Source organism: Dendrobates tinctorius, unplaced genomic scaffold, assembly GCF_039654945.1.
Source record: "Dendrobates tinctorius isolate UK_male_01 unplaced genomic scaffold, ASM3965494v1 ptg000324l, whole genome shotgun sequence".
Lineage (NCBI taxonomy): Eukaryota > Metazoa > Chordata > Amphibia > Anura > Dendrobatidae > Dendrobates > Dendrobates tinctorius.
The window spans coordinates 1,415,548-1,442,819 of NW_027361991.1; the positions used below are offsets into that span (position 1 = coordinate 1,415,548).

The 27,272-nt window shown below is 39.9% G+C and overlaps 1 protein-coding gene across 1 annotated transcript in view; it reads left to right on the plus strand.

Moving 5' to 3' along the window:
* Positions 1-25,942, plus strand: part of LOC141074124 (uncharacterized) — a 156,832-nt gene extending 130,890 nt beyond the window's left edge. The window contains exons 7-17 of the mRNA XM_073561656.1: positions 6,076-8,082; positions 10,116-10,217; positions 10,456-10,577; positions 12,348-12,406; positions 13,425-13,561; positions 14,777-14,851; positions 16,153-16,318; positions 20,802-20,963; positions 24,055-24,161; positions 24,769-24,845; positions 25,132-25,942. Coding sequence (XP_073417757.1) covers positions 6,076-8,082; positions 10,116-10,217; positions 10,456-10,577; positions 12,348-12,406; positions 13,425-13,561; positions 14,777-14,851; positions 16,153-16,318; positions 20,802-20,963; positions 24,055-24,161; positions 24,769-24,845; positions 25,132-25,167 — 3,050 coding nt within the window. The 3' untranslated portion in view covers positions 25,168-25,942. The remainder of the gene's footprint in view (positions 1-6,075; positions 8,083-10,115; positions 10,218-10,455; positions 10,578-12,347; positions 12,407-13,424; positions 13,562-14,776; positions 14,852-16,152; positions 16,319-20,801; positions 20,964-24,054; positions 24,162-24,768; positions 24,846-25,131) is intronic.
* The last annotated feature ends 1,330 nt before the right edge of the window (positions 25,943-27,272 follow it).

A 27,272-nucleotide genomic window follows, 5' to 3' on the forward strand; every position in this document is an offset into this window, starting at 1 on the left:
GGCTCTTTTGCACAATAAAAACTATTTTATAGAAAAAATAATTATTTTTGCATGGCTTTATTCTGAGAGATATAACTTTTTTATTTTTCCACTGATGGAGCTGTATGATGGCTTATTTTTTGTGGGACAAGATGATGGGTTTTTTTTATTTACATTCATCCTTTTTATCGCGTTTTATTGCACTTTTTTGTTCGGCGGTATGATGATATAGCACTGTTTTTTGTCTCGTTTTTTTTTTTTTTTTTTACGATGTTCACTGAAGGAGTTAACTAGTGGGACAGTTTTGTAGAGCGGGTTGTTATGGACACGGCGACCCAAATATGTGTACTTTTATTGTTTTTTTTTACTTACATACGGTAAATAAAAATATTTATTGGAAAAATATTATTTGCTTTTTTTTGTTCTTTACTTGGGAAATTAAAAAAAATATTTTTACCCTTTTTAATATATTTTTTGTTTTATTTTTTTTTTACATTGTGCGATCCTGGGACATCACTGTAAAGTGTCAGATCGCTGACCTGATACTCTGCAATGCTTCTGCACTGCAGAGCATCGGAGCAGCATCTGCCGGCCAGGGAAGGAGGCATCTCAGGTCCTGCTCTCTGCAGGCAGTGCAAAGTCACCTTCCCTAAAGGATCCTGCGCCATCTTGCAGCTGGGGGTCTCCATGGAGACCATCAGGACAACGCGGTCGCGTCTTGTTGTCCTGATGGAAGCATGCAGTGAACTGATTCCCTGTGCGATGCTCCTCTATGTAGCTGTCACTACTGACAGTGGCATCAGAGGGGTTAAATGCCCGTGATTGGTGCTAGCACTGATTCTGGGCATTGCTGCGGGTGTCTGCTCTCAACAGAGCTGACACGTGCACCTGATCGTCGCGGTGCTCAGCGACAGGCCGTGTAATCGCTGCACCGTTTATATACTGCTGTTTGTGGGAATGCAGCTCCCTCAAAGCAGTATATGAATGGCACTTGTCGGGAAGGGGTTAAGTCCCATCATGGAGGATGAGTTCTCAGTAGGAGAAATAGAATCATTTTTTAACCATGGTAACTCTTTATGGCTAACCAAAATCAACACTTTTGAGCCTTTTTAAGTCTCTTTCTCTGGCATGGTTACTTTGCGAAACTCTGTGTTGATGGGCTTCCGAAATACCAAACTATTCTCTTTTGACACCATGGTGGAAAGTCACGCTTCTTCAGACATGGCTACTTTGAGAGCCATAAGATTTTTTGCTGATGGGCTTCCAAAGTATCAAACTCTTTTTATTTTGACACCATGGTGGAGGGTCACTGTTTTTCGACCATGGTTGCTTTGAGAGCCTTAAGACTTTTTGGTGATGGGCTTCCTAAGTACCAAACTTTTTTATATTGACGCCATGGTGGAGGGTAACTCTTTGGGCATGGTTACTTTGAGAACAATAAGATTTTTTGCTGATGGGCTTCCAAAGTATCAAACTTTTTTTTTATTTTGACACCATGGTGGAGGGTAACTCTTTGGGCATGGTTACTTTGAGAGCCATAAGACTTTTTACGGATGGACTTCCAAGGCACCAAACTTTTCTATTTTGACACCATAGTGGACAGTCACTCTTCTTTGGGGCCTGGTTGCTTTGCGAGCCATAATACTCTTTGCTGATCGGTTTCCAAAGTATTAAACTTTTCACTTTTGATATCATGTGTCATCATTGGTTGATCTTGGTAGCTTAATTCTCATTTGTGAACATAGAAGTTCAACTGGCTAAGAAAGCTGAAGAACTTCTGTTCCCTGATTTCTTGATGAAACCAACCATAATTCCGTACTTAGTGCACACTTGTGAAGTTGATGTGCTCTGAGCCTATTTCTAGAGGATAAGATTAATTAAACAATGATGAGAATTTATTTCTATTCCTTGCATGTAGGTTTTATTGTATAATTGATACCATTTGTCACCATTATCATCTTTATAATATGAGTCTGTTATTTTAGTTCCTCTTTGGTAATCAATAAAATTTACACCCACGGTATAAACAGATGATAAGTGAACCATAAAAATTAAAGTCAGATGCATTTTATAACCCTCTTTCCACAGAGGAAACAAGTGAATTTTTGATTTAAAAAAAAAAAAAAAAAACTGTTACGAAACTGGAGTCTTTTGACCAGTGTAATTCAGTTTAGTGACAGTGATTTTCAGATGAGGGGCAATAAATGTGTTCACGACCTTTCCACTACTTGCGAGTAAAACAGATATGGAAAGCCAAAAAACCCAGAAACCCATTTTAGATCAGGATCTCACATAATCCAAACCTTAACAAAGTTCTACATCTCATTAGAACTTTCTTGGCTTATTAAGGCTTAGGCAGATTATACTTCTGAATGCTCGTTCCATCATTGGGATCCAACAGCTTCATCAAGTGAACCGGTGGAACAATCTAGAAGTCCCTTTCTCAAAGCTGCTGTTGGTTCGTTTTTCTCTCCCCTTCTTCCCAGAGCCAAAACTTTTTTTATTTTTCCATCAATATGGCCAAGTGAGAGCTTGTTTTTTTTGTGGGACAGGTTGCACTTTTGAACGACACCATTGGTTTTAAAACATGTCTAGGTTCTTTTTTATTTAAGTGGTGAAAAAAAAAATCCAAACTTTGTTAAAAAATAAAACAAAAAAAGCCGCCATTTTCTGAGATCAGTAGCGTCTCCATTTTTCATGAACTCGGGTTGGGTGAGGGCACATTTTTTGAGCATCTAGCTGACTTTTTCTTGATACCATTTGGGTGGAGATACGATCTTTTGATGTCCCGTTTTTGCACTTTATTGCAGTGTAGCGGCGTCCAAAAACACGTAATTCTGGCGTTCTGGATTTTTTTCTCCTTACACCTTTCAGCGATCAGGTTAATTATTTTTTATATTGATAGATCGGGCGATTCTGAACGCAGCGATAGCAAATATGTGTATGTGTGATTTTTTTTATTGTTTTATTTTGAATGGGGTAAAACGGGGGTGATTTGAACTTTCATTTATTTATTTTTTTAATATTTTTAAAAACCTTTTTCACTTTTTGCATGCTTCAATAGTCTCCATGGGAGACTAGAAGCTGCAGTACAATACAGGTGATGATCACCTGCTATAAGTGCCGACCACCGGGTGGCGCTCATAGCAACCTGGCAATGACAAGCATAGAGATCTGCTAGAGACCTCATGTTGTCATGCCAACCTATTGGTGACCCGCGATCACGTGACGGGGTCATCAATGGGTGGGATTTTTGACCCGCTTCCAGTTAAATGCTGCTGTCAGAGATTGACAGCGGCATTTAACAGGTTAACAAACGCGGGTGGATCGCGATTCCACCCTCAGCTGTTAGAGGCACATGTTAGCTGTTCAAAACAGCTGACTTGTGCCGAGAAAGATGTGGGCTCAGCGCCGGAGCCCACATCAAAGGGAGGGATTCCGACGTGGGTGCACTATTATGCCCAATGTCAGAAAAAGGTTAAAGGGCATTGATTGGTGGGGTTCAGATAGAGTACAAAGTAGATCCAGCAGAATATGGACACAATATTATTGTTAAAAGGTAACTTAAAATGTAAATAAACAAAACAACAATCATGCATAAAGTTAGAGGTATAGACACAATGTGACATGCTTCAATGCTGAAGAGGTGTCTTCATCAGGCGACCTTTAACTGTATGGCTGTTTGTTGTTTTTTATACTTTTAAGTTACTTTTGAACAATAAAATACCCATGGTATCTACATTCTGCTGGATCTACTTCATTTTCTATGTGGACTTCACCAACCAAGTCTCAGCATTTTTCTCTGGATTCCCAAACATCACAGCCACACTTGAGCGTCTGCTTCAGCCGATTCTTTGTGCACTTGGATCTTTACCATATGAGGACCCCCAGTGACCGACCCTAAGTTGGCCGACTCTGCGATTTATTGGTAGTAGCTTAGGTTGTCAACCCCATCTTGAAGTTTTTGCACTAGGAGGCGCCATACTTCACCCCTCCGTGCTTTTTGAGCATATGGCGGGAATCTCAGTTCTCAGACTCCTACCAATCGATAGCATGTGTTAGGGGGAATAATGAATCACAGCCACATGATCTGTTGTACTCCAATACTGAACAAGAGATAAAACATAGGAAAACTGTGACGGTGTAGTGCGGGAGCTGAAAGAAAGGAAAAGTGGAGCAACTATGGAGGATCAGATTTATTAAAAAAACTATAAAACAATGCGTTTCGCAGCTTGATCAACTCCTTCAGGAGATAAAACATACGAACCCATAGGCAGAGGTTCAGGTACTACACTTTTACATGTTTTACCAGCTCCACCAAATCAATGATCCAACCACTGGACAATATCACTGCTCAGATCAACTTATTGACTTACTGAGTCGCCATCTTTCAATCAAGGACAGAGATTTTTTCCAACACAGCATGGCCAGAACCAGTCACTTTCTAAAGTTGTCCCAAGGGCATGTCTTTCGGCCAACCCAACCCTGCCCTTGTGCAATAGGGCACCTAATCTGCCGATTACCAAGCCTCATTCAATTCACCTTTGACCGCACAATCCCACACAGTTTGCACAACACTCGGGCTGATATTGCTTGTTCCTGAAATTCAAACACATAATTTGCCTCTAATAAGAGGAAACCAAGCCAAGACTGACCTTCTGATGTGTCATAGATACAAAAGTGTTCTTTCTCATCTTTGCTCTTTGCTCGACATATCAAAGAATCAAAGAATTCATATAAAAAAATGTGTGTCATGAGAGGACAAGCTTTCGGGAAAAAAAAGATTAGGCAATACTCTATCATGGGACGTTTCTGCTAAATGTGTCTTCATCGCCACCCAGTGGTTGTCATACAAATGGCAACATTTCTCCTGCTGTGAATAGGTGACAGTTTCACATAAATCGTAATCATTTATGTTGCATAAATGCAGATGTGCACATAGGATTTTTTTTTTTTCATTGTCGTGGTGTTATAGAAATACACTTCCATTATTAGCACATATACAGTACAAGTAGAAACAAATACAATAAAGACAACCAGAGCTCTCAATATAAAGTATATAATGTCACCATATCATATTTACTGCATTGCTGATGCCGCTACCCTATAACAATAAAAAATTTGCTGTCTTATAGTAAATAGTAAAAATGCTGTTATACACCGGGTGAGATAAGTATTGAACACATCACCAATTTTCTAAGTAAATCTATTTCTAAAGGTTCTATTGACATGAAATTCTCACCAGATGTCGGCAACAACCCATCCAATCTACAATGAAACAGGGAAAAAGTATTGAACACGCTTAATGAAATTTAATTAATACTTTGTGCAAAAGCCTTTGTTGGTGATCAAGCTTCAAGACGTCTCCTGTATGGAGAAACTAGTGGCAGGCATTGCTCAGATCTGATTTTGGCCCATTCTTCCACACAAACACCCTTCACATCCTGAGGGTCCTGTGGGCTCCTTCTATGAACTCAGAGCTTTAGTTCTCTGAATACATTTTCTCTTGGATTCAGGTTCGGGGATCGGCTCGGTCATTCTAGCAGCTTTATTTTCTGACCCTGAAACCAATTGAGCATTTTTCTTGACTGTGTGTTTGGCATCATTGTGTTGCTACAATGTCCATCCTCAGTTCATCTTCATCATCCTGGTAGATGGCAGCATTTTTTTTTCAAGAATGCCTCAGTACATTTGTCCACTCATACTTCCTTCAATCGTATGAAGTTTGCCAGTGTCATATGATGAAAAACAGCCCCATCCCATGATGTTCCCACCTCCAAACCTCACTGTTGGTATGGCATTTTTGGGGCGAAATGCATTGTCTTTTGCCCTCCAAACATGGTGTGTATTATAGCATCCGACTAGCTCAATTTATATACTAGATATACACATATAGTTTGCTCATCTTCATTAGCCTTTAAAAAATGCGCACTAGCCCGTGAGGTGTGCTTATAAAGTTAGAGAAAGGTGTATACCATAATAATAATTAGTATATTTTTGTTGAACATTATTTTAATATTTTCTGTTTTCAGATGTAGAAAAGTAATAAAGAAAATTAATATTTCACATTCTAAACAATTTTTTTTATTTTATTAGTTGCCGAATGGAGACGTCGTTTATGGTTAAGTCAAGATCCAGAGAAACCAGACTTTACTAAACAAGTCGAGAACAAGGTAGACGAGCCAAAAATATATTTGGAGAGTACAGATCAAAATGAACAAAATATCCAAGAAGATGAACCAGACCTGGAAAAGGAATACATCTTAGTGAGTAAAGATAAGACTAATGAAAAAAAAGGCAACCAAGTACCACATGTACAAAAGTATTCAATCATATTTCCAAGCAAAGAAAGACATTTCTCAACAAAGGAAAAAATAAAAGACCAAAAAAGATCAATATATAAAAATTCCCTCTCTGATTCCTTATATGTATTTGAAATGTCTAAAACATTTGAGGGGTCTGGAGAGGTAGAACCATCACCCACACCTGAAGGATCTGGAGACATTGAAACATCTCCAACTGATGTGCCTGAAATATCCACAACAATCGAGGGGTCTGGAGACATAGAAACACCAACCACACCTGAAGGATCTCAAGACACAAAAACAACTCCAACTGATTTGACTGAAATATCCACAACACTTGAAGGGTCTGGAGATATAGAAACACCAACCACACCCGAAGGATCTGAAGACACTGGAACAACTCCAACTGATGTGCCTGAAATATCCACAACCATCGAGGGGTCTGGAGACACAGACACATCACCCACACCTGAAGGATCTGAAGACACTGAAACAACTCCAACTGATATACCAGAAATATCCACAACACTTGAGGAGACTGGGGACACTGAAGCGACATTCACATCTGTAACTGAAGTAATCACAACTTCAAGTACTGTAACTGAAATATCCACCACAACACTTGAGGGGCCCGGGGACATAGAAACACCAACCACACCCGAAGGATCTGAAGACACTGGAACAACTCCAACTGATGTGCCTGAAATATCCACAACCATCGAGGGGTCTGGAGACATAAACACATCACCCACACCTGAAGGTTCTGAAGACACTGAAACAACTCCAACTGATATACCAGGGTCTGGAGATATAGAAACACCAACCACACCTGAAGGATCTGAAGACACTGAAACAACTCCAACTGATATACCAGAAATATCCACAACACTTGAGGAGACTGGGGACACTGAAGCGACATTCACATCTGTAACTGAAGTAATCACAACTTCAAGTACTGTAACTGAAATATCCACCACACTTGAGGGGCCTGGCGACATAGAAACACCAACCACACCCAAAGTATCTGGGGGCACTGAAACAACCCCCACTGCTTTACCTGAAATTTTCACAACGCCTGAAGATTCTGGAGAAACTTCTGCACCTGATGTTTCCACCACATCTGATGGAAATATTGAGACTGCAGTATCATCAGTTACTGAAATTTTCACAACACCAGAAGCTTCTGTAAGTGAAGAAGCAACACCTACTGGGCTGCCTGTAACATACACAACGCCTGAAAGTTCTGTAGATGCCACTAAAACAACACCAACTACAATACCAGAAGGTACTGGAGATGTCGAGACAACACCAACATCTGTAACTGACATATCAGCGACACCTGTGAGCATAGAGACTAGGTCTCCATCAACTAATATCATATACACAACTATATTGATTACTGGAACTTCCCATGAAGATTCTGGAGTCACTGACACAACAGTATCTGGAGACATGGAAACATCGCCATTGCCAGTAACTGACGCTTCTACGGGAAAAAAATCTACAGCTGATGTTTCTGGAAAAAGTTCTACTGCTCAAATAACTACGAAATTATCATTATCAACACCTTATGTCACGATATCTAAAGAATCACTGATGACAACAAGGGGTTCTAAAGAAACTTTATCTACAGCAGGGTCTCTGTTTACAAAACCTCCAAACTCAACAATTCTTGAGTCATCGAAACCCTCAACCTCAGCTTCACTCACCACTGTATTTCGCACAACTAAAGCCAAAACTACAACCAGAATTCCAATTACAACCAAAATTACAACAAAACCAAATATACCTACAATACGTAAGTTACATTTATTTTTTGTATTTTTTTTCAAAGGACATTATTGTAAAAATGTTAACAGTGTTTATATCATGAAGGCACATCTATACATAGGCCCTCATAAGGCATGTAGATGACATAGAGTGGGACCCTTGCTCATTAAAATGACATAATAACCAAAGTGACCAGGTCCCCTTTGTATGACATGTTCTGTAATTCCAGTATATGTTTGGTGTGTAATAGCATTTCCCCAAGACATATAAATTGGTCTCTGTGATTTGTTCATCCAAAGGTGATTGGCAGATCATATTCAAGGTAAAAATTGGTCCACCTGCAAACACTGACCTATTCCGATTTGAACCCAGGTCTCCACTATTTAGCACATATAAACCACAGCACACCTTGTGGCCATAAAAAGTATTGCAATGAACATTTTTAAACATTATTTACCAAGTGGTAGCCAATAAACCAGACAATAAGAAAGTAATAGCAATCTGCTATGATACCATTACATACACTCACTGGCCACTTTATTAGGTACACCATGCTAGTAAGGGGTTGGACCCCCTTTTGCCTTCAGAACTGCCTCAATTCTTCGTGGCAGAGATTCAACAAGGTGCTGGAAGCATTCCTCAGAGATTTTGGACCATATTGACATGATGGCATCACACAGTTGGCGCAGATTTGTCGGCTGCACATCCCTGATGCGAATCTCCCGTTCCACCACATCCCAAAGATGCTCTATTGGATTGAGATCTGGTGACTGAGGAGGCCATTTGAGTACAGTAAACTCATTGTCATGTTCAAAAAACCAATCTGAGATGATTCGAGCTTTATGACATGGCGCATTATCCTGCTGAAAGTAGCCATCAGATGTTGGGTACATTGTGGTCATAAAGGGATGGACATGGTCAGCAACAATACTCAGGTAGGCTGTGGCGTTGCAACGATGCTCAATTGGTACCAAGGGGCCCAAAGAGTGCCCAGAAAAAATTCCCCACACCATGACACCACCACCACCAGCCTGAACCGTTGATACAAGGCAGGATGGATCCATGCTTTCATGTTGTTTATGCCAAATTCTGACCCTACCATCCGAATGTCGCAGCAGAAATCGAGACTCATCAGACCAGGCAACGTTTTTCCAATCTTCTACTGTCCAATTTCGATGAGCTTGTGCAAATTGTAGCCTCAGTTTCCTGTTCTTAGCTGAGAGGAGTGGTACCCAGTGTGGTCTTCTGCTGCTGTAGCCCATCTGCCTCAAAGTTCGACGCACTGTGCGTTCAGAGATGCTCTTCTGCCTACCTTGGTTGTAACGGGTGGCAATTTGAGTCACTGTTGCCTTTCTATCAGCTCGAACCAGTCTGCCCATTCTCCTCTGACCTCTGGCATCAACATGGCATTTCCGGCCACAGAACTGCCGCTCACTGGATTTTTTTTCTTTTTCGGACCATTCTCTGTAAACCCTAGAGATGGTTGTGCGTGAAAATCCCAGTAGATCAGCAGTTTCTGAAATTCTCAGACCAGCCCTTCTGGCACCAACAATCATGCCACGTTCAAAGGCACTCAAATCACCTTTCTTCCCCATACTGATGCTCGGTTTGAACTGCAGGAGATTGTCTTGACCATGTCTACATGCCTAAATGCACTGAGTTGCCGCCATGTGATTGGCTGATTAGAAATTAAGTCTTAACACACAGTTGGACAGGTGTACCTAATAAAGTGGCCAGTGAGTGTATATCGCATCATCTAGTTGACTTCAATGTATGGCAACTGGTGACAACAGCAGATCACAACTGCAGATCTTCTAAATCTCTGGTTCCTTCTGTATGTCAGGAAACCCAATGCTGTCATTAATTGATGAGAAGAACAACCAGAAGATATGTCTATTTCTGGCCATGAGTAGAGTAGTCCAGTGTTATATTAGATACAGGGACCAAAGGGCGGCCCTGACCTCTGGCGGTTGACTCAACATCGTTCCAACAACAATATATATATATGTTCACAAATATATATTTATGAAAGCATTATAACCTTATATCTCTTTCCCACAGAGCCATGTCACAATGGAGGCACCTATGATGGAATAAAGTGCATATGTCTTGACAATTTTTATGGACCCTTTTGTGAAAACGTCATAGACAGAGTTGTGATCGGTAAGAATCTCATCTTAAACTAAATTTATGTGATTTTGGAAATATATATGATGGGGAAAAGAAATGAGATTCATCAAAGAGGGTAAGGGGATGGGATTGGTCTTTTCTGATGCCCGTTGTTATTTTTAGCGATATTTAGGGCGACTTCTACTGCAAAAGTAGCTGCAGAGCTGAGAGGATTTTTTTTCCTATATCTTTACTCTGTATCATTATTCAATTTATTATTCTCTCTACACAGGACCAAGTGTCACCACGACTATAAACGTGTTTCTGCGATTCGCTGACTTAAAGTTTGATAAAAATTTCGAAAATGATGAATCCGCCGAGTATAAAAAGTTTGAAATGGATTTCAAAAAAGATGTAAGTATTTAAATAATTTTCATCAACTCTACATATTCCGTAACCTACCCTTATCGAGCCATCTAATAGCTGAATACCAATAGTATACTTTTTGCTTATTAGTATCTGCTTCCCCTTTGCTTTATGCCTTTGTGAGTTGTCAATGAGGTTGTCCTTTTTTAAGAAATTCCAAGGCCTTATGCACAATTTGTTATAACTGCTTGAATTGTATTACCAGGCTAGACACAGCGAAACAACATGTCTCCTAATAAGTTAAACTCAATACAGGCATCCATTGTACATCTCACATCCCATATTTCAAGATATCTTGATGCAGGATGTGAGATCATCCCCTAATGTTTGTCATGGAAGTCCAGGCTGCTAGCATGTAACTAAGTTAGATAAGGGTAAGGGTAAGTGTAGACTGTTGTGAACACTTTTGACCTGGCTTCTGAGTTTGGGCTCCCTCTGGTGGTTGCTGCTGGTAATGGAGCTGGTCTGGCTGACAGAAGTCAATCACCTGAGCTGGATGATTGGAGGTCAGGTGTTACAGACTGGGGTGATTTAAGTGAGCAACCTTCCCTCAGCTCTTGCCAGTGATTCGGTTTTCTTCCTGAGGTTTTTGGAAGTCTGCTTGCCTCTTGCTTCGTCCTGCATCTTTAAGATAATTTATTTGTTTGCTCGAACCTTTTTGCATTTCTGCCTTGCTGGTGTTAGTCCAGCCTGGTTCCATGCTGGGACCTGTGCTGGACCCTGTTTCATTTGCCTCAGCTTATGTCAGTCTTTGCAGTATTTCTAATCCCCTGTTATATCAGTATCTTTGTTTTGCGTCCGGTTACACCAGAGTTCTGATTTAGTGGGGGAGAGGTCGTGGGGCCTCAGTATTTTTGCATATCAGACGTGTTGGATTTTTTCTTAGGGTTTTTTGCGTGATTGCAGACAGTATCCTTTCCTGTCCTATTCTGTCTAGACAGTTTGGGCCCCATCATTTGCTGAATCTATTTTCTGCCTGTGTTTGTGCCTCATTTTGTCTCACCAGCAATATATGTTTGGGGGCTATCTATTCCTTTGGGGTTCTACTCCGGGGCAGTTTAGCTTTCCCCTTTCTCTCTTTAGGCTTAGTTAATTCTGTGGCTGTGCCGAGACGTCTAGGGCATCGTAGGTACGTCCCATGGCTAATTCTAGTTGTGTTGTCAGTTTAGAGGTCTGCAATCAGCTTAGTTACCAACCTCTCTGGTTATCTGGTTGCCTCGCCTATTCCCCTGTTATCCTCCTCGGTTACCTAATCATAGCAGTAGACCCATCTGTATAACTATTGTTCTGTCCATGTCCGGTCCAAGTTTTCTACTTGTAGCATTTAGTTGGGCATACAATTGAGAAATATTGAACACAGCCATCATCCATGACTAAGACTCCGAAATTTCAGAAGTTCTGTTAGGATCCCACGATACTCAGAGGAATATTTTTTTAGGACAGCCCTTTAACCTAGATACCGGTTATAGCAGAGGTACTCGGCAATTGTAAAAGGTTGGACAAAATACAATGGGAATGGGTTGAAAATAGTCAATATCAATAAGTTTTACTACAGAAAGAACAATGAGCTAGGGAAGCAAAGTCAAAAAGGACACGGGTTGTTCACTGAGATCAGGTGGAGCCTAAATGTAGAATGATAGGGGAGGCAAGGACTAGTCAAACAAGTAGTCGGGTAATGGAGGTCAGTGTTGTCGGGATTTACTGGGGCTCGCTGGAGATCAGAGTCTAACGTTGCTCCCTTTATTTTCATCATAACAGATGAAGGTTGTCTACAAAGATGTTCCAGGCTATAAGGATGTGAAAATTCTGTCCATCAGGTAAATAATTGCGTGATTGGTATGAACCTTCTAAAACATTGGTCTCGCCCATAGTCACAGCGGTTTGTTTAGGGGTGGAAGGTGACTCAACACAATATTATGTTAATCATAACTTTAAGACATATTTGGATTACCATCTGACCGTCATATAGGAAGGAGAGAAGTCCGGCTTTCAGGATCGCGCTGTTCCAGTCCAAAGTTCACAAGGAGTTAATCACTGGCATCACATTCCATTCTCCTTATATACTAACTCCCCCAGGAAGTGAGGTAGGTGCTCATTGCACTTAAAAAAAAATTCACACATAACTATCAACATAATGTAAAATCACAAAAATCATTGATAGTTATGTGTGAATTTTTTTTTTAAGTGCAATGAGCACCTACCTCACTTCCTGGGGGAGTTAGTATATAAGGAGAATGGAATGTGATGCCAGTGTAACTTTGCTCCTGAGGAAGTGTACAGTGTGTACACGAAACGCGTAGAGTTTATGGAATAAAAAGAAAGTTATAATCACTGCTTGGTCCTTGGATTAACTCCTTGTGAACTTTGGACTGGAACAGCGCGATCCTGAAAGCCGGACTTCTCTCCTTCCTATATATGCAATTCTAGTGACCGGCTGATTGCTGCAGTTCATCGGATCCTACCCATTTGTGCTTATGGTTGTTGTGTTTCACACAACTGAACCAGGTGAGTGGATCCATATCTGTTGAAACGTTTATATCATTGGATAAGACCCTATTGTGCGCTTCTGTCTCCCCCTTTTTTACATCTGACCGTCGGCAGAGAATATGGGGCACAGTAGCTCGATTTTACACAATGATGGGTTCGTATGTTGGTTAAGCTTTTATGACGAGCGTGGCAAGAAGAATCATGGAACTGTTGAGGGGATGTACTTTTTAGAGTTTTATCTCTTAAGTCTTAACTTTACTAGAAAATTATAGATCTCCATAGGATGGAATTAAGTGGTCCAGAAGTTGTGTTTCTAATAGGATAACATGCTATTCTTCTCATCCACAGTGAAGGAAGTGTTAATGTGGATTATGATGTTATTATCGAGATAGAATACAAGTCTGACATTAATGTAACTCAGCAGTATAACAACGTCGTGAAAGATGTGGAAAAAGGGCTGAGCAGTATCTTATGTAATAGTTCTAGTAAGTAAGATCCGATTCCCTGATATGAAAGCTATGTGCTCCTCCTCCATATATACAACACTGTGCAAAAGTTTTACTCAGGAGTGTAAAAAATGCTGCAAAGTAAGAAAGTTTCCAAAACTAGAAGTGTGCTTAGCTTATTTTTGTATCAGATAACTTCCTCTAGATGTACACAGTTTTTGAAGGAACTCAGCATGGAGGTTCTTCTAAAAAAAATCGGAGACCTGACCCCAGATCTTCTGTGTATGAGGCTTGTGCAGATCCTTCTATCCCTTCATGTGATCCCAGACAGACTGGATGATGTAAGATCAGGGCTCTGTGGAGCCGGATCATATCTTCCAGTCCTCCTTGGTCTTAATTACATTGGTTGTATATTTGCTGTCATTTTGCTGCTGCAAAATAAATTTGGAACTAAGCAGACACCTCCCCGTTGGTATCACAAGATGGGTAAGTATCTGCCTGTACTTATTAGCATTGAGGACACCAAGAAATGGGCAACATTGAAGACTGCAAATATAGTAGTATGCCAAGAAATCTTAGTACAGCAGACGAAAGACACATTATGCTTACTTCCCTTGGAAGTCAAATGATTTCCAGTAGTGCCATTAGCTCAAAACTAGGAGCAACCAGTGTGGTTGTATCTACTGTTTGGAGATTTCTGGCCAAAAGTGGTCTTCATGGAAGAATTGTGGCCAAAAACCCAACCTTCTACCTCGAAACTTTGAAGACTCCAAGAATTGGCCAACAATAATAATTCCATTTTTGTCTGCATTCTTACTTTGCAGCATTTTTTGTAACTTTCACACAATACTGTATATAGAACATTTGATCCTTAACTATGTACAAATTTCAGATTAAAATGATCTTTCAAAATGTAACCTGGACAAATTAATAAGTGAAAATGATATTGTTCGATTCCAGCTTTGAAAACTTTAACTCATCAATTTTGTTGCTGACACCAAAGTATATGTAACTGACATGGTGCCCAAGTGAAAGAGAGCCCATTTTGGGTTTAGCCTCCTTATCCAATCTTTTGCCCCTCTGTCAGTTTAGGAAATGGTGAATTAAATGATCTACATTGTAAATGGCATTTCACCATAACTATACTTACATTGAAAGCAAATTACATTGTAAACCATATCGGGAACAAGGACTTTTGTTTTATTCTGTAGGTGAACAATTTAATGAATTTTTTTACATTTTTTTAACTCACAGGAGATATGCCAATTAGTAATTGCATTTCTGATGGATTCCAAATTACAAAGACTGAAAATCTGAAAACTGAAGAAGGTAAGGATTGTGTTGGAGGAGAGATGACTTGCGAAGGAAAACTCTGGCCACTACATTCACTAAAGTGTTAGGTCCTCAGGGGCGGGGCATGGCACAGAGTTCTATGGTGCTCGTTAAATCCCTGGGTCAAATATTATTTTCCATGCCCTAAATAAGTTAAAAGCAGTTTATTATTTACACAAGCACACTGGCACAAACATCAGACCATGCTAATGACCAGCAGGTTACACCAGAAAAATTATCCCCACTGCATTAAAGGGAATCTGTCACATCATTTTTCCCCTATGAGACGCGGCCACCATCATCAGGGGCTTATCCACAGCATTCTGTAATGCTGTAGATAAGCCCCCGATGTAACCTAAAAGATAAGAAAAACGAGTTAGTTTATACTCACTGGGGGGGCGGTCTGGTCCGATGGGTGTCGCAGTCTGGGTCCGGCACCTCCCATCTCCTTGCTTCTATTGCGGCTCCTGCGCACACATAATTCTCTGCCCTGTTGAGGGCAGAGCAGAGTCCTGCAGTGCACAGGCGCCGGGAAAGGTCAGAGAGGGCTGGCGCCTGCGCACTTCAGTACTCTGCCCTCGACAGGGCAGAGAATTACACCTGCACAGGAGCCGTGACAGAAGCAAGGAGGACGATGTAATTGCTAGTATATGGGAGGCGCTGGACCTGGACCGTGACACCCATCGGACCGGACTGCTCCCCCGGTGAGTATAATATAACTCGTTTTTCTTATCGTTCAGGTTACATTGGGGGCTTATCTACAGCATTAAAGAATACTGTAGATAAGCCACTGATGGCGGTGGCCACATCTCATAGGGGAAAAAAGAGGTGACAGATTCCCTTTAAATAAATAACCCCCGCTTAGGTGGATTTGTGTTACTGAATCACCAGGACATGGTCTTTCATCCAAATAACCACCATCTATAACTATAATCCTCCTGTGGTGGTTGCTGAAATAAATCACTAGGAATGGGGACTCTATTGCAAAATCAGCTTTTTACAATGTGCCAACGTGTATGAGAATGCCAACCTACTGCAATAAACTAATCACTGAGAACCACTCCTAAAGCGCTCATCTCCATGGTGCTCACATTCTGGATGGAGGTCATCTCAGTAAAGACAACCCTTTTTAACCATTTTAGCTGGGGGGAAGTAAAATTCTTGTTCTAAAATGATGTCTAGAATGTTTGAGAGGTAATTGACCACACTGCTTGAAAAATTAGGAGACATAGCACTTAGTGAGGCAGATAAGGATTGGTTATATATATGTTGCCTAAAAAATTTTTCTTCATCCACAGAATTGTGCTTAAGCAACATCTCAGCTGGTTTTCGAGACTTTTACGAACCAATAGTTGTTGAGGCAGGACTGGTTTGCGTTTCTCATTGTGACGCAATATCAAGAAGCTATACAAATTGTCAAGATGGAAGTTGCCAAATCCTGAACAACACTGGCCCACATTGTCTGTAAGTAACTGTTTAAGGGAAATATTCAACTTCCCTTGGCTTCAATTTGTGATTTAGCACCTTAATCTCACTCTGTACATTGTGTCTTCTCTTTGCATTCCAAACCATCCACTTACAAAATTATTAACATCAGTCAGAACCAGGGGTGTACATAGAAGTCATGGGACCAATTACAGAAGACCTATTTGAACCACTACCCCCAAAAAAAATCTTAATATTCAGTGGGGTCTCTGAAGAGCATATCTCACAACTTTGCAACCCCTAAAAAAGTAATTTTCCTCCTATTGAAGTTCACAGTTTGCCCTTTCGTTGCCCCCATAAAATATCATGCCTCCCAAAACACAGTGTGATAACCCCATAGTGAATTCTTCCCCAGTACACTCTACACACTTGATATGACAATCCTACTGTACTGTTCCCCTTCTCCCTAAACCCTTATCCTGGAAACGACACAACCATCCACATTGTATAATAACCCCCACTAGCCCTCCAAACAGTTTAATGGCCCCCACCCAGCCCTCCAAACAACATACTGGACCTATACGTTCCTCTACAGAGTATGATGGACAACACAAAAACCATCATTCTGTATAATTTCCTGCATACACTATATTGGCCCACTCATTGCCCTCCAAACAGTATAATGGCCCCAATACAGTACTGCATACAGTATAATGCCCAATACATAGACCTGAAAACAGTATAATGCCCCCACATAAATTACCTGCAAATGCTATAATGGCCTCCAACACAGTCTTGCAAACAGTATAATGCCCCCACATAGCCCTCCATATAGTGAAATGGTCACCACATAGCCCTCAAAATAGTATAAAGGCCTCCACATAGCCCTCCAAATAGTATAAAAAACCCCACATATGCAGTATAATGGGCCCCACAAGTTCAACCATACAGTATTGTGGGCCCCATACAGTCTTACATACAGTATTATGGGCCCCATATAGTCCTCCATTCAGTATTTTGGATCACATATAGACCTCTCGATCATACTATGTTCCCCATATTGTCCTCTATACAGTACTATGGGCTTCATAAACTCCTCCATACAGTATTATAGTAAGAACACTATGAACTATAATATACTTATCAGCATCCATATTTATGCACAGCCATGAAAACATCCGAACCCTTGCGGCTTCTTTAGAAGTACTATTTAGCTACCGTATGTCTTTGAGTTTTACCTTGAATCACAACTAAAGTGGGATCTCTAATGGTGGCTTTAATGGTTGTCAACCAAGCTGAAATCGGAAGAGAAAGATCTCATAGACATTGTGATCACAAATATTCATGGTTATCTAGAGACTTTTCATCTAGTACCATTGCTCTTCATAAGTAGGAAAAGTTGCCATTGCAATCTTCATACATGTTGTTGAGATGCAACTAATGTTATTGTATTCTAGTCTCCTCCTCACATTCACTACCTTCTTCATCCATCCACCCAACTCCTATGACTTTCCAATCTTCATTAAGTCTTCAAAATCCTGATTTTTTTAAAGAGATTTGTCTACTTTGGACATTTAAGCTTGTTTTGCTTCTTTCTAGTGTCCCCAGTGATCACCCGTAATCTATAGGGTAGCTTGGCAGTAGATGCTCAGTTTCCCTTCAGCTAAGCCACATTTTACAATGTCCGATCAAATCAATGCGTTCTGTGTAATGCAAGACAGAACTGGTCCTTCAGAGAGAAAAATGTTCTTCAGGGAACATCCTTCTATGAACCCTAGAAGGGTTATGAAACTGGGTTTCCCGAACCGAACGACTCCTCCTTGTAGATTCTAGTTTATCCTGGTAGGAGGGTCTTCTCCACTAAATGTGTTAACATGAGCTCCAATCATATCATGGTAATAGACCGCCTAAGAGGAACCCCTTAACATTCAGCTAAGAACGTCTGGTATCAAAAGGCGCGATATACTTAACGAGTAGAAAGAGATTCAGTATATTGTCGGTAGCACGCACAATACACTTTTGTCAAGGCATAGTGGATGATTATTTTTAGGGATATTAATTTAGATCAGTGTTCCCCAACTCCAGTCATCAAGAACCACCAACAGGTCATGTTGTCAGGATCTCCTTCATAGAATCATAGAATCGTAGAGTTGGAAGGGACCTCCTGGGCCATCTGGTCCAACCCCCTGCTGAAAGCAGGATTCGCTAAATCATCCCAGTCAGATGTCTGTCCAGCCTCTGTTTGAAGACTTCCATTGAAGGAGAACTCACCACTTCTCGTGGCAGCCTGTTCCACTCATTGATCACTCTAACTGTCAAAAAGTTTTTTCTAATATCTAATCTGTGTCTCCTCCCATTCAGTTTCATCCCATTGCTTCTAGTCTTTCCTTGTGCAAATGAGAATAAAGTTGATCCTTCTACAATGTGACAGCCCTTTAGATATTTGTAGACAGCAATTAAGTCTCCTCTCAGTCTTCTCTTTTGCAAACTAAACATTCCCAAATCCTGCAACCTTTCCTCATAAGACAGGGTTTGCAGACCGGTCACCATTCTGGTCGCTCTTTTCTGAACTTGCTCCAGTTTGTTGATGTCTTTTTTAAAATGTGGTGCCCAAAACTGGACACAATATTCCAGATGAGGTCTGACCAAAGAGGAGTAGAGTGAAATAATGACTTCACGTGATCTAGACTGTATGCTTCTGTTAATACATCCTAGAACTGCATTTGCCTTTTTTGCTGCTGCATCACACTGTTGACTCATATTCAGTCTGTGATCTATTAGTATACCCAAGTCTTTTTCACATGTGCTGTCACTTAGCCCTATTCCTCCCATTCTATATATGCTTTTTTCATTTTTATTGCCCAGATGTAGTACTTTGCATTTCTCCCTGTTAAAAACCATTCTGTTAGTTACTGCCCACTTCTCCAGTTTATTTAAATCTTTTTGAATCCTCTCTCTCTCTTCTCTAGTATTAGCTATCCCTCCTAGCTTTGTGTCATCAGCAAATTTAATCAGTTTACCCTCAATTCCTTCATCTAAATCGTTGATAAAGATGTTGAACAATACAGGGCCCAGGACAGAGCCCTGTGGTACCCCACTTGAGACATTCTTCCAACTGGATGTGCAGCCATTTACGACCACTCTTTGGGTCCGATCACTAAGCCAATTATGAATCCACCTAACAGTTGCCTTGTCCATTCCATACTTAGTCATTTTTTCAATAAGGATTGTATGAGAGACTTTGTCAAATGCTTTGCTGAAGTCAAGATATACTATATCTACAGCATTTCCTTGATCCACCCAATCAGTGATACCGTCATAGAAGGAAATTAAGTTAGTCTGACATGACTTATTAGTTACAAACCCATGCTGACTCTGTTTGATCACTTCATTCTTATCCAGGTATTGACTTACATGTTGTTTAATAATTTGTTCAAAGATCTTTCCTGGTATAGAAGTCAGACTCACCGGCCTATAGTTGCCTGGGTCCACCTTCTTACCCTTTTTGAAGATAGGAACAACATTTGCTCTTCTCCAGTCTTCTGGCACTTCTCCTGTTCTCCAAGAATTTTCAAAGATTATGGAGAGTGGTTCAGAAATTTCTTCTGCTATCTCCTTCAGTACTCTGGGGTGTAATTCATCTGGACCTGGAGACTTGAATTCATTTAGGTTAGCTAAGTGTTTCCTCACTATCTTTCTGTTTATAGATATCCTGGATTCTTCTATTCCCTTAATAGGACAGTGAATAACAGTTGGTGTTACATTTCCTTTCTGAGAGAAAACAGATGCAAAATAGGAATTTAAAAGTTCAGCCTTCTCAACATCCTGTCTTACCATTTCATCATTTTCATCCTGTAAAAATCCTATAGCATCTTTGACTTTTCTTTTACTTTTGACATATCCCCAAAATCCTTTATTATTGCTTTTGACATCTCTTGCAAGCCTCAATTCATTTTCAGCTTTAGCTAATCTGATTTGTGCCCTGCAGATTCTGCAGACAGCATTATATTCTTCTTTAGATATGCCTCCCTCTTTCCATTTTATAAACATTTTTTTCTTCCTTTTTAGCATGTGCTTAAGTTCTGTGTTCACCCATCCTGGTTTCCTTAAATGCTTCCTATTCTTCCCTCTTTTCGGAATTGTTAACAACTGTGCTTTGAGAATTTCATTTTTCAAGATTTCCCATCCTTCCTGGACATTTTTGTCTTTAAGGATATCCAGCCATTGGATCCCTCCAATTATCTTTCTGAATCCCTTAAAATCTGAATCCTTAGTAATGCCCAGGTGATAAATGCCTCACCTTGACAGGCAAGAATTCCATTACCTGTGCAATACTAAGGAAATCCTGAAAACGTGACCTGTTGGTGGCTCTGGAAGACCAGAGTTGGGAAACACTGATTTAGATGTATCTAGAACTTCCATGTGTAGATTCCTAGATATTTTTTTCATTCTTCCACATCTTTGTTATATTCTTCCCATTTGCCTGTTAAATATTTAATTTCCTGGTGTCAACTCTCTCTAGATGTCCGAAAACTGATCTATATATTTACTCGTCACCCAACTGTAACGGGAAGATATTAAAGTCTGGTGTCTATGGAGGGATCGGAGCAGCCATCGCAGTCCTGTTGATTATAATTTGTGTTGTTGTCGTCTGTTTCATTAGAGAGAAAAGAGTCAAAACATGGTGAGTATGGCATCCAGAAGGAAATGTTTGAATGCTGTTCATTTCAATACGGCCACAAGTTGTCACCAGTGGGATCTTGTTGGGTTGGAGATGGATTGTGACTACACAAGTCATTCCTGATACTGGTGGATTATTGTGATCTGGGTGGAATTTCCTATTGTCACCTTACGGTCATGATCTTGGGCTTACCAGGTTAGGAATCAACCAGATGGAACAATTTGCCTATAAATTTCCCCTTCCCAACTTTTGTAGAAAGTCCAGGTACTTAGCTGGTCCCAAGACCTAGCCAGTCTGCCGATTGATTACCTAGATAGTCTCTATATTAAGTGGAACAAAATGGTTGGAGGTACAGATACAGGCAGGGTAGCATGATGAAGATGGGGATATCAAAGTAGAATTGCGTTTGTGGTAAACAAAGTTAAAGAGTTTCCATGCCTTAATTTTCATTTAAAAATCAATAGTTCACATGAAAGTATGGAAATTTGTAATATATCTTATCATAGAAATACGCTTCATTCTCCTCCTGAGCTGAATGTATGCTCTCAATCTGTATTCAGTGAAGACAGATGTTTACATTACTGAAATAGGAGATGACAGTTGGTGCTTTTAAAATTCTATGGAAAGGGAGGAGCTAGAGGCAGACACAGACATAGAGGGGGAGGAGCTAGAGGCAGACAGACATTCTGCTGCAAGTTCTGCTGAAAAAAACAGTTACAGTTCGGCAAAGAACTTCACAAGCACCAACTGTCATCTCCTATCTCAGAAATTTGACAATATATGTTCACTGAGTTCAGATTTCTCAGTTAACTGACAATTTTGAAAATAAATGATCAGTTCAGGGGGAGAAATAAACAGATTTTTCTGATAAGATGTATAGTAAATTTTCTTATTTTCATATGCACTATTAATATAAGAAATAAAATTACTTTAACTCCAGAGACTTACAGATACTTTTTAAAATGTCACTGAATATAATGCATCAGTCATGCACTTCTGTGGGGTTTATTACCATCTCTGCCTTCTCTTTCACTGTTTTCACAGCTCTGAACTAATAGTGCTTCCTTTCCTGGACCCAGTAGCTATGTGATCACTGAGTCTAGGGAGGGAACACAACCCTACTAAATCCTAGGAGGCCCAGTAAGCTCTTATATGCAGTCAGTAAGCTGCATATCCACTGTAACTGGGGCTAATATACTTGCTCACCCAGTTACAGGTGATATCAGATTAAGAAAAAAGTTTACTGTATTTATAGTTTGAAATGTTCCTGTCAAAATAACACTCACCTGCCACGAATTTGTCAGGGAGATCAGGAGGATATCCAACACCTCCACTAATCGTCAGGACAATCACACAGTTGACTCACAATTGAAGGACAAGATAATGGCTGCTATTGCTACTGGGCAGGTTATTAGGTAATTGTAAGGTGAACATATAGCATATAAACATCCAATTCCACTCTTGTTCAGCAACTGATCAGATATAATCCAAAACATAGATACAGTATATATATATATATATATATATATATACTTCAGTATGGTCACTCCAAAGCTTCACAATAACAGAATAAACTAGCTGCCACCACCAATTGTTTATTAAAGCCTGATTGGACACCCGTTACTGGTAACGTTGCGCCTCATGGAGCTTCAGGGGTTCACTATATAGAGCAAGAGGACCAAAGTTATTATATTTTATGCATTTAATCCAACAATTAGTCAGTGATTATAAAAATATACAACAGATGTTAGACATGACAATACAGTTTATACAATCACATACAAATAAAAGGGATAAACAAAAGAAAGTTACCAGACCTGTTGTCATAGGAATGGTGCAGGTCTTACAAAGGGGAGCATTAGAAAATGGTGCAATCCTTACAGTGTGTTGTGTTTCCCAGCACTGAACGTGGGTTCTAGGTCAGAACCTGCTTTACCTAGTACCAGACACTCCCACCTACCTCCTTTGGGGACCTCAGATGAGGGCCGATAAATGAAATGCGGCTCAGGTATCAAAAATTATGAGATTCCTCATTTTAAGGATATCTGCTCCCATAGATGTCACAGGCGGGAGAGATTAACTTCATATTTCCTATAACTATCTTAGCTTTCTGTAAAATTGAGATACGGATTTGCAACTTTCTCCATCTGACCAATACTAATTCTGACTATTGAGACGGTCACGCAGCAGTGCAAGTGAACGCATTGCAATAGGCGCCGTGCCACTATTTTGAAAATATGTTTTTAAAGATAAAGCAAATCCAATACATGACTCTGACCAGTCTGGACCATTGCCCTGTGTTGCTCAGAAGTCAAGAAGGGCCTAATTACACAAGGACAGAAACATGTCACCGTACACCACTTCACAGGAGGTGGCTGCATCGCAACGGGGGGTCGTAGAGCAAATGGGAGGAAGAGAGTGTCAGCTCTCCTTTGCATGGCCTTAATTTACAATCCATAGAGAAGCCATGCTCTTATGGTGGATATGAGGGTGACACCCCTGAAGGTCTTTTATAACCTTACGTTGGCACCATATGTGAGATAAATGAAAAATAAATAATAAAAAGTGTTAAAAAAAATAAATGAATAAATAATCATTAAAAATGTCACAACCAATCCAAATTGCTGATGCAAACCCCTCCCCAGTTGACAAAAAAAGAGAATATGAAAATAACATAAAAATTAAGAAAGTTTTTTCATCCATAGGCTTCAGCTTTACCTTTGTTGAAGTCCTGGTTTCCCATATTTGTTATTCCTAATCCTGACTGCTCTAAATAGGAAGATGGCGGATGACCATCTCTGCCAATAATATTTGGGGTGGGTTCATGTTCCACTGTTGAGATGAGATGTTTACAGGGGTTCTCCACTTGTTAGAAGAGCATGTAATGATAATAATATAATAAACTGATCACAAATTATCCCCATAACTGGACAGCCAGTGACCCACTGTAACCCATGACTGGCGTTTAACTCAGAATTCCCTAATAGGCTGTATGAAAAAGGGTTTTATAAACTGAATTACTCCTTTAACTATTTACGGTAAATTACCATTTGGTTTAGTTATTTATTTTGTTGGATTTATTACGTCATTTCAGGGATCCATTTGCAAACGATGAAGAAAAAGACTGGTATGATGAAGAGGAAGAAGACTGGTCTGTCGGAATTAACAATCTGGTCCAAGATGTAGATTACGTAGATCAAGGTACAGTTACCATATTATTTTTCTTAAAACGGTCTTTCACTGTAAACTAATGGGATCCTGTCCTGTGTGAGATCCCATACTATTATCAAAGACATCATCTGATTTTATTAGAATTAGGCCATTTTAGTTAGATTTAATATAAAGTTGAGCAAATCAATTTGATGCAAATCAAATTCTCCAAAATTTGGGTTTCACCTGAATCCAAACTTTCTGTGATTTGCTCCATGCGAATCCCAATAACTTGGCAGCCATCTGTCATTTTGCTGAATTGCCAGGAAAGGGGTTAAAACGTAAAAAAAATACTTTTTTTCTTCTAAATGCTCACATGTTCTGCTGCCACAGCTCCACACCGGTTCTGATCTTGCTTCATTGGTTTCTCTGTTCTTCATGGAAATGCTCGGTGTGAGTCTGAGTAAGGCTCAGGCAACAAATATCATGACATTGCAACGTCATGTCATGCATCACTCCCGATGCTGACTAGGTCTTTGGCAATGCATCTTAAGATGGACACTAAAACGTCAATGTTATCTTTAAGATGGAGAAGCATTTGTGATCTCCTTATCCATGAGGCCACCTGAATGTTTTCTTCATCTTTTCTTCTCTGCAGATTCTTCCAAGGACAGTTTTTCATCAAAAAGGGAGAAATTTAAGCCCAACTTGGAAGCTATAGATACCACACATGAGGTGAGTTCATTGGTCTTCGCTTCATCTCATGTTCATCAAGTCGTCTTCTGGTCTTCTTAACTCTTTACACTTTAAGACGTCAAGTAAATAGTCACCTATCCAATGGTGCCAAGTGACCTCAATGTGGCTTAATAGGGCATATGAAAAGGGGCTACCAGCTACCAGTTTGAGACAACAGTTTTAAACTTTGTTAAATCCTTTTAACTTCAATTTTTTATTTCAATTATTTTGGCTGATCTTTTCTCAAAAACGTACAATAATTTTTTTTTCCTTTTTTTTTCTCCAGGTTAAGATTCAAAGACCACAGGTGTCTCTTAGCTAAAGTGACCTTCAGGACAGTATGGGAATGGAGTCCCCAACTGCTAGCTATTTACAACATTCCTTAGTAATGGACTATATTACATGTCAATAACCTAAACTGGACTGATCTACCAGGGCACCACAGAATCATCAGGCTCTGACATATTGTCCAACAGTCCACGAGACAACATTCTCATTTAGAATTGACTTTGGAACCAATCACATGTCATTAAGGTCTTTATATTTTGAGTAAATCTACAGATAAGCAATTAGACCTTACTAATAATTGTGCATGAAGAACCACAAAGATTACAGTGCAAATCAGGTGGTCATCTATATGTTTTTCTTTTGGATCTCCTCTCGAAAGGCCAACCAAAATTGGCGATATGAATAAGTGTGAAGACTCAACCACGACCACTCATTATTTAGATGTCAAATGAGAAGGTCAATTCTACAACAATAATGTTTTTTTCTTAAATGATGTCTTGCGTCATCAGTTGAGAGGGATCAGATCATCAAAGTCCTGAATTGCAATACATTTCTAGCCATCTTCTACTCCATAAGACTACATTATAGTCTTAGTACAAAGTTTTCATTGTCACCAGAACCGAGGTCTAATGCACTGAAGCCAAACCATCATAAGTCATCTAAACTGATTCTTCTGTTTCTTCTCTTCATTGACTGAATCTTTCCTCCATCACATGTTGTACCTCTCTTTAAGCGCTCATACTCCCTTGCGGGAGACTCGCACGATTCTCGTGCGAGTCTCTTGCATGAAAACCTGGCACTGCCGCCGGCACTCGGACCAGAACATGCGGATACATAGAAATACATGCAGCCACACGTTCCGGTCCGAATGCCGGCGGCAGTGCCAGGTTTTCATGCGAGAGACTCGCACAAGAATCATGCGAGTCTCTCACAAGTGAGTATGAGCCCTAAGATATACTCTTGGACTTATTTTTCAGTTCATGGACTCTGCTCTCACATGGCAATATTCCATCCCATCCTGTCTGGAATGATCTCTTATGCTCCTGTCACTTTACCCCATTTTTATTTATACCTTATTATTATTACTATTATGGCTTTTAATTTATTTGATTTTCTATATTCTTTATATTAAAGAAAGGTACACAAATATTTTGGCTGTGAATTACTGTAACACAAAACCTAGAATGCGTCTGACTCCTGAATATTTGTATGTAAGATACATTGAGGGGCAAGTGAACTAAAAATAAAAGAAAAAATAAATAACATCTAAGTGCCACCAGGATATTTATTTTCCTATATCTGGAAGAGTCCAATTTTTTTCTTGAAATTCTAACATGTGTTATATATGTTTCGACCGATCTGACCATGGTAGGTGTGAAGGCCTCAAATGCCCATTTGTAGACGCTTCCAATTCAAACCTTAATTTAAATATTCTAAAAATTTAACCAGAAGCTGTAACCAATAAAAATCATTGTATAGCATGCAAAATAATTGTCGGCTCTTCTACCGGGCTCAGTAATCAGTTTTTACACCCCGATATGTGGACCTTTTATCTCAATTATTTTAGAATGAATTCAAATCACAATTAAATGAGCAATGGGGGAATAAAATCAATATAATGCAATGACTGTTGTGGGCTTGTGTTGTGATATTAAGATGAAGTTTGAATATCATTAATAGCCTCCACAAACCAAGTCAAGGATGGCAAAAGTGTTAGACAAAAAAGGCCTTAAAGAGTATCTGGCACATAAAGATATCCTTTTATGGAATAGTTGCCATCTTCTTCAAATTTAGTTGTTTGTAATGTTCTGAAAATGTATTCTACTTTAAAGCATGCAGGTGAATGGAGAAGCAGCATCTCTGTAGGCGACTCTGAGTCTACATGGGAGGAGGGGTATGCAGCTGCAGTTTCCTTTTCTGTGGTTGTGAGACAGCATGCAGTGAGAGGGGAGGGTGGAATAGAAGTAAGCTACTGTATGTAGTTTTTTTTTTGTGGCTGTGAGACTCCATGATTTGAGAGCGGAGAGGCGGGACATACAACTGACGTCTTTTGAGGCTGTGAGACTTCATGATGTTAGAGGGGATGGAGGTGTAGAATTGTTGAGAAATCTTATTGGCTTAAAAGAGGCAACACAGGAA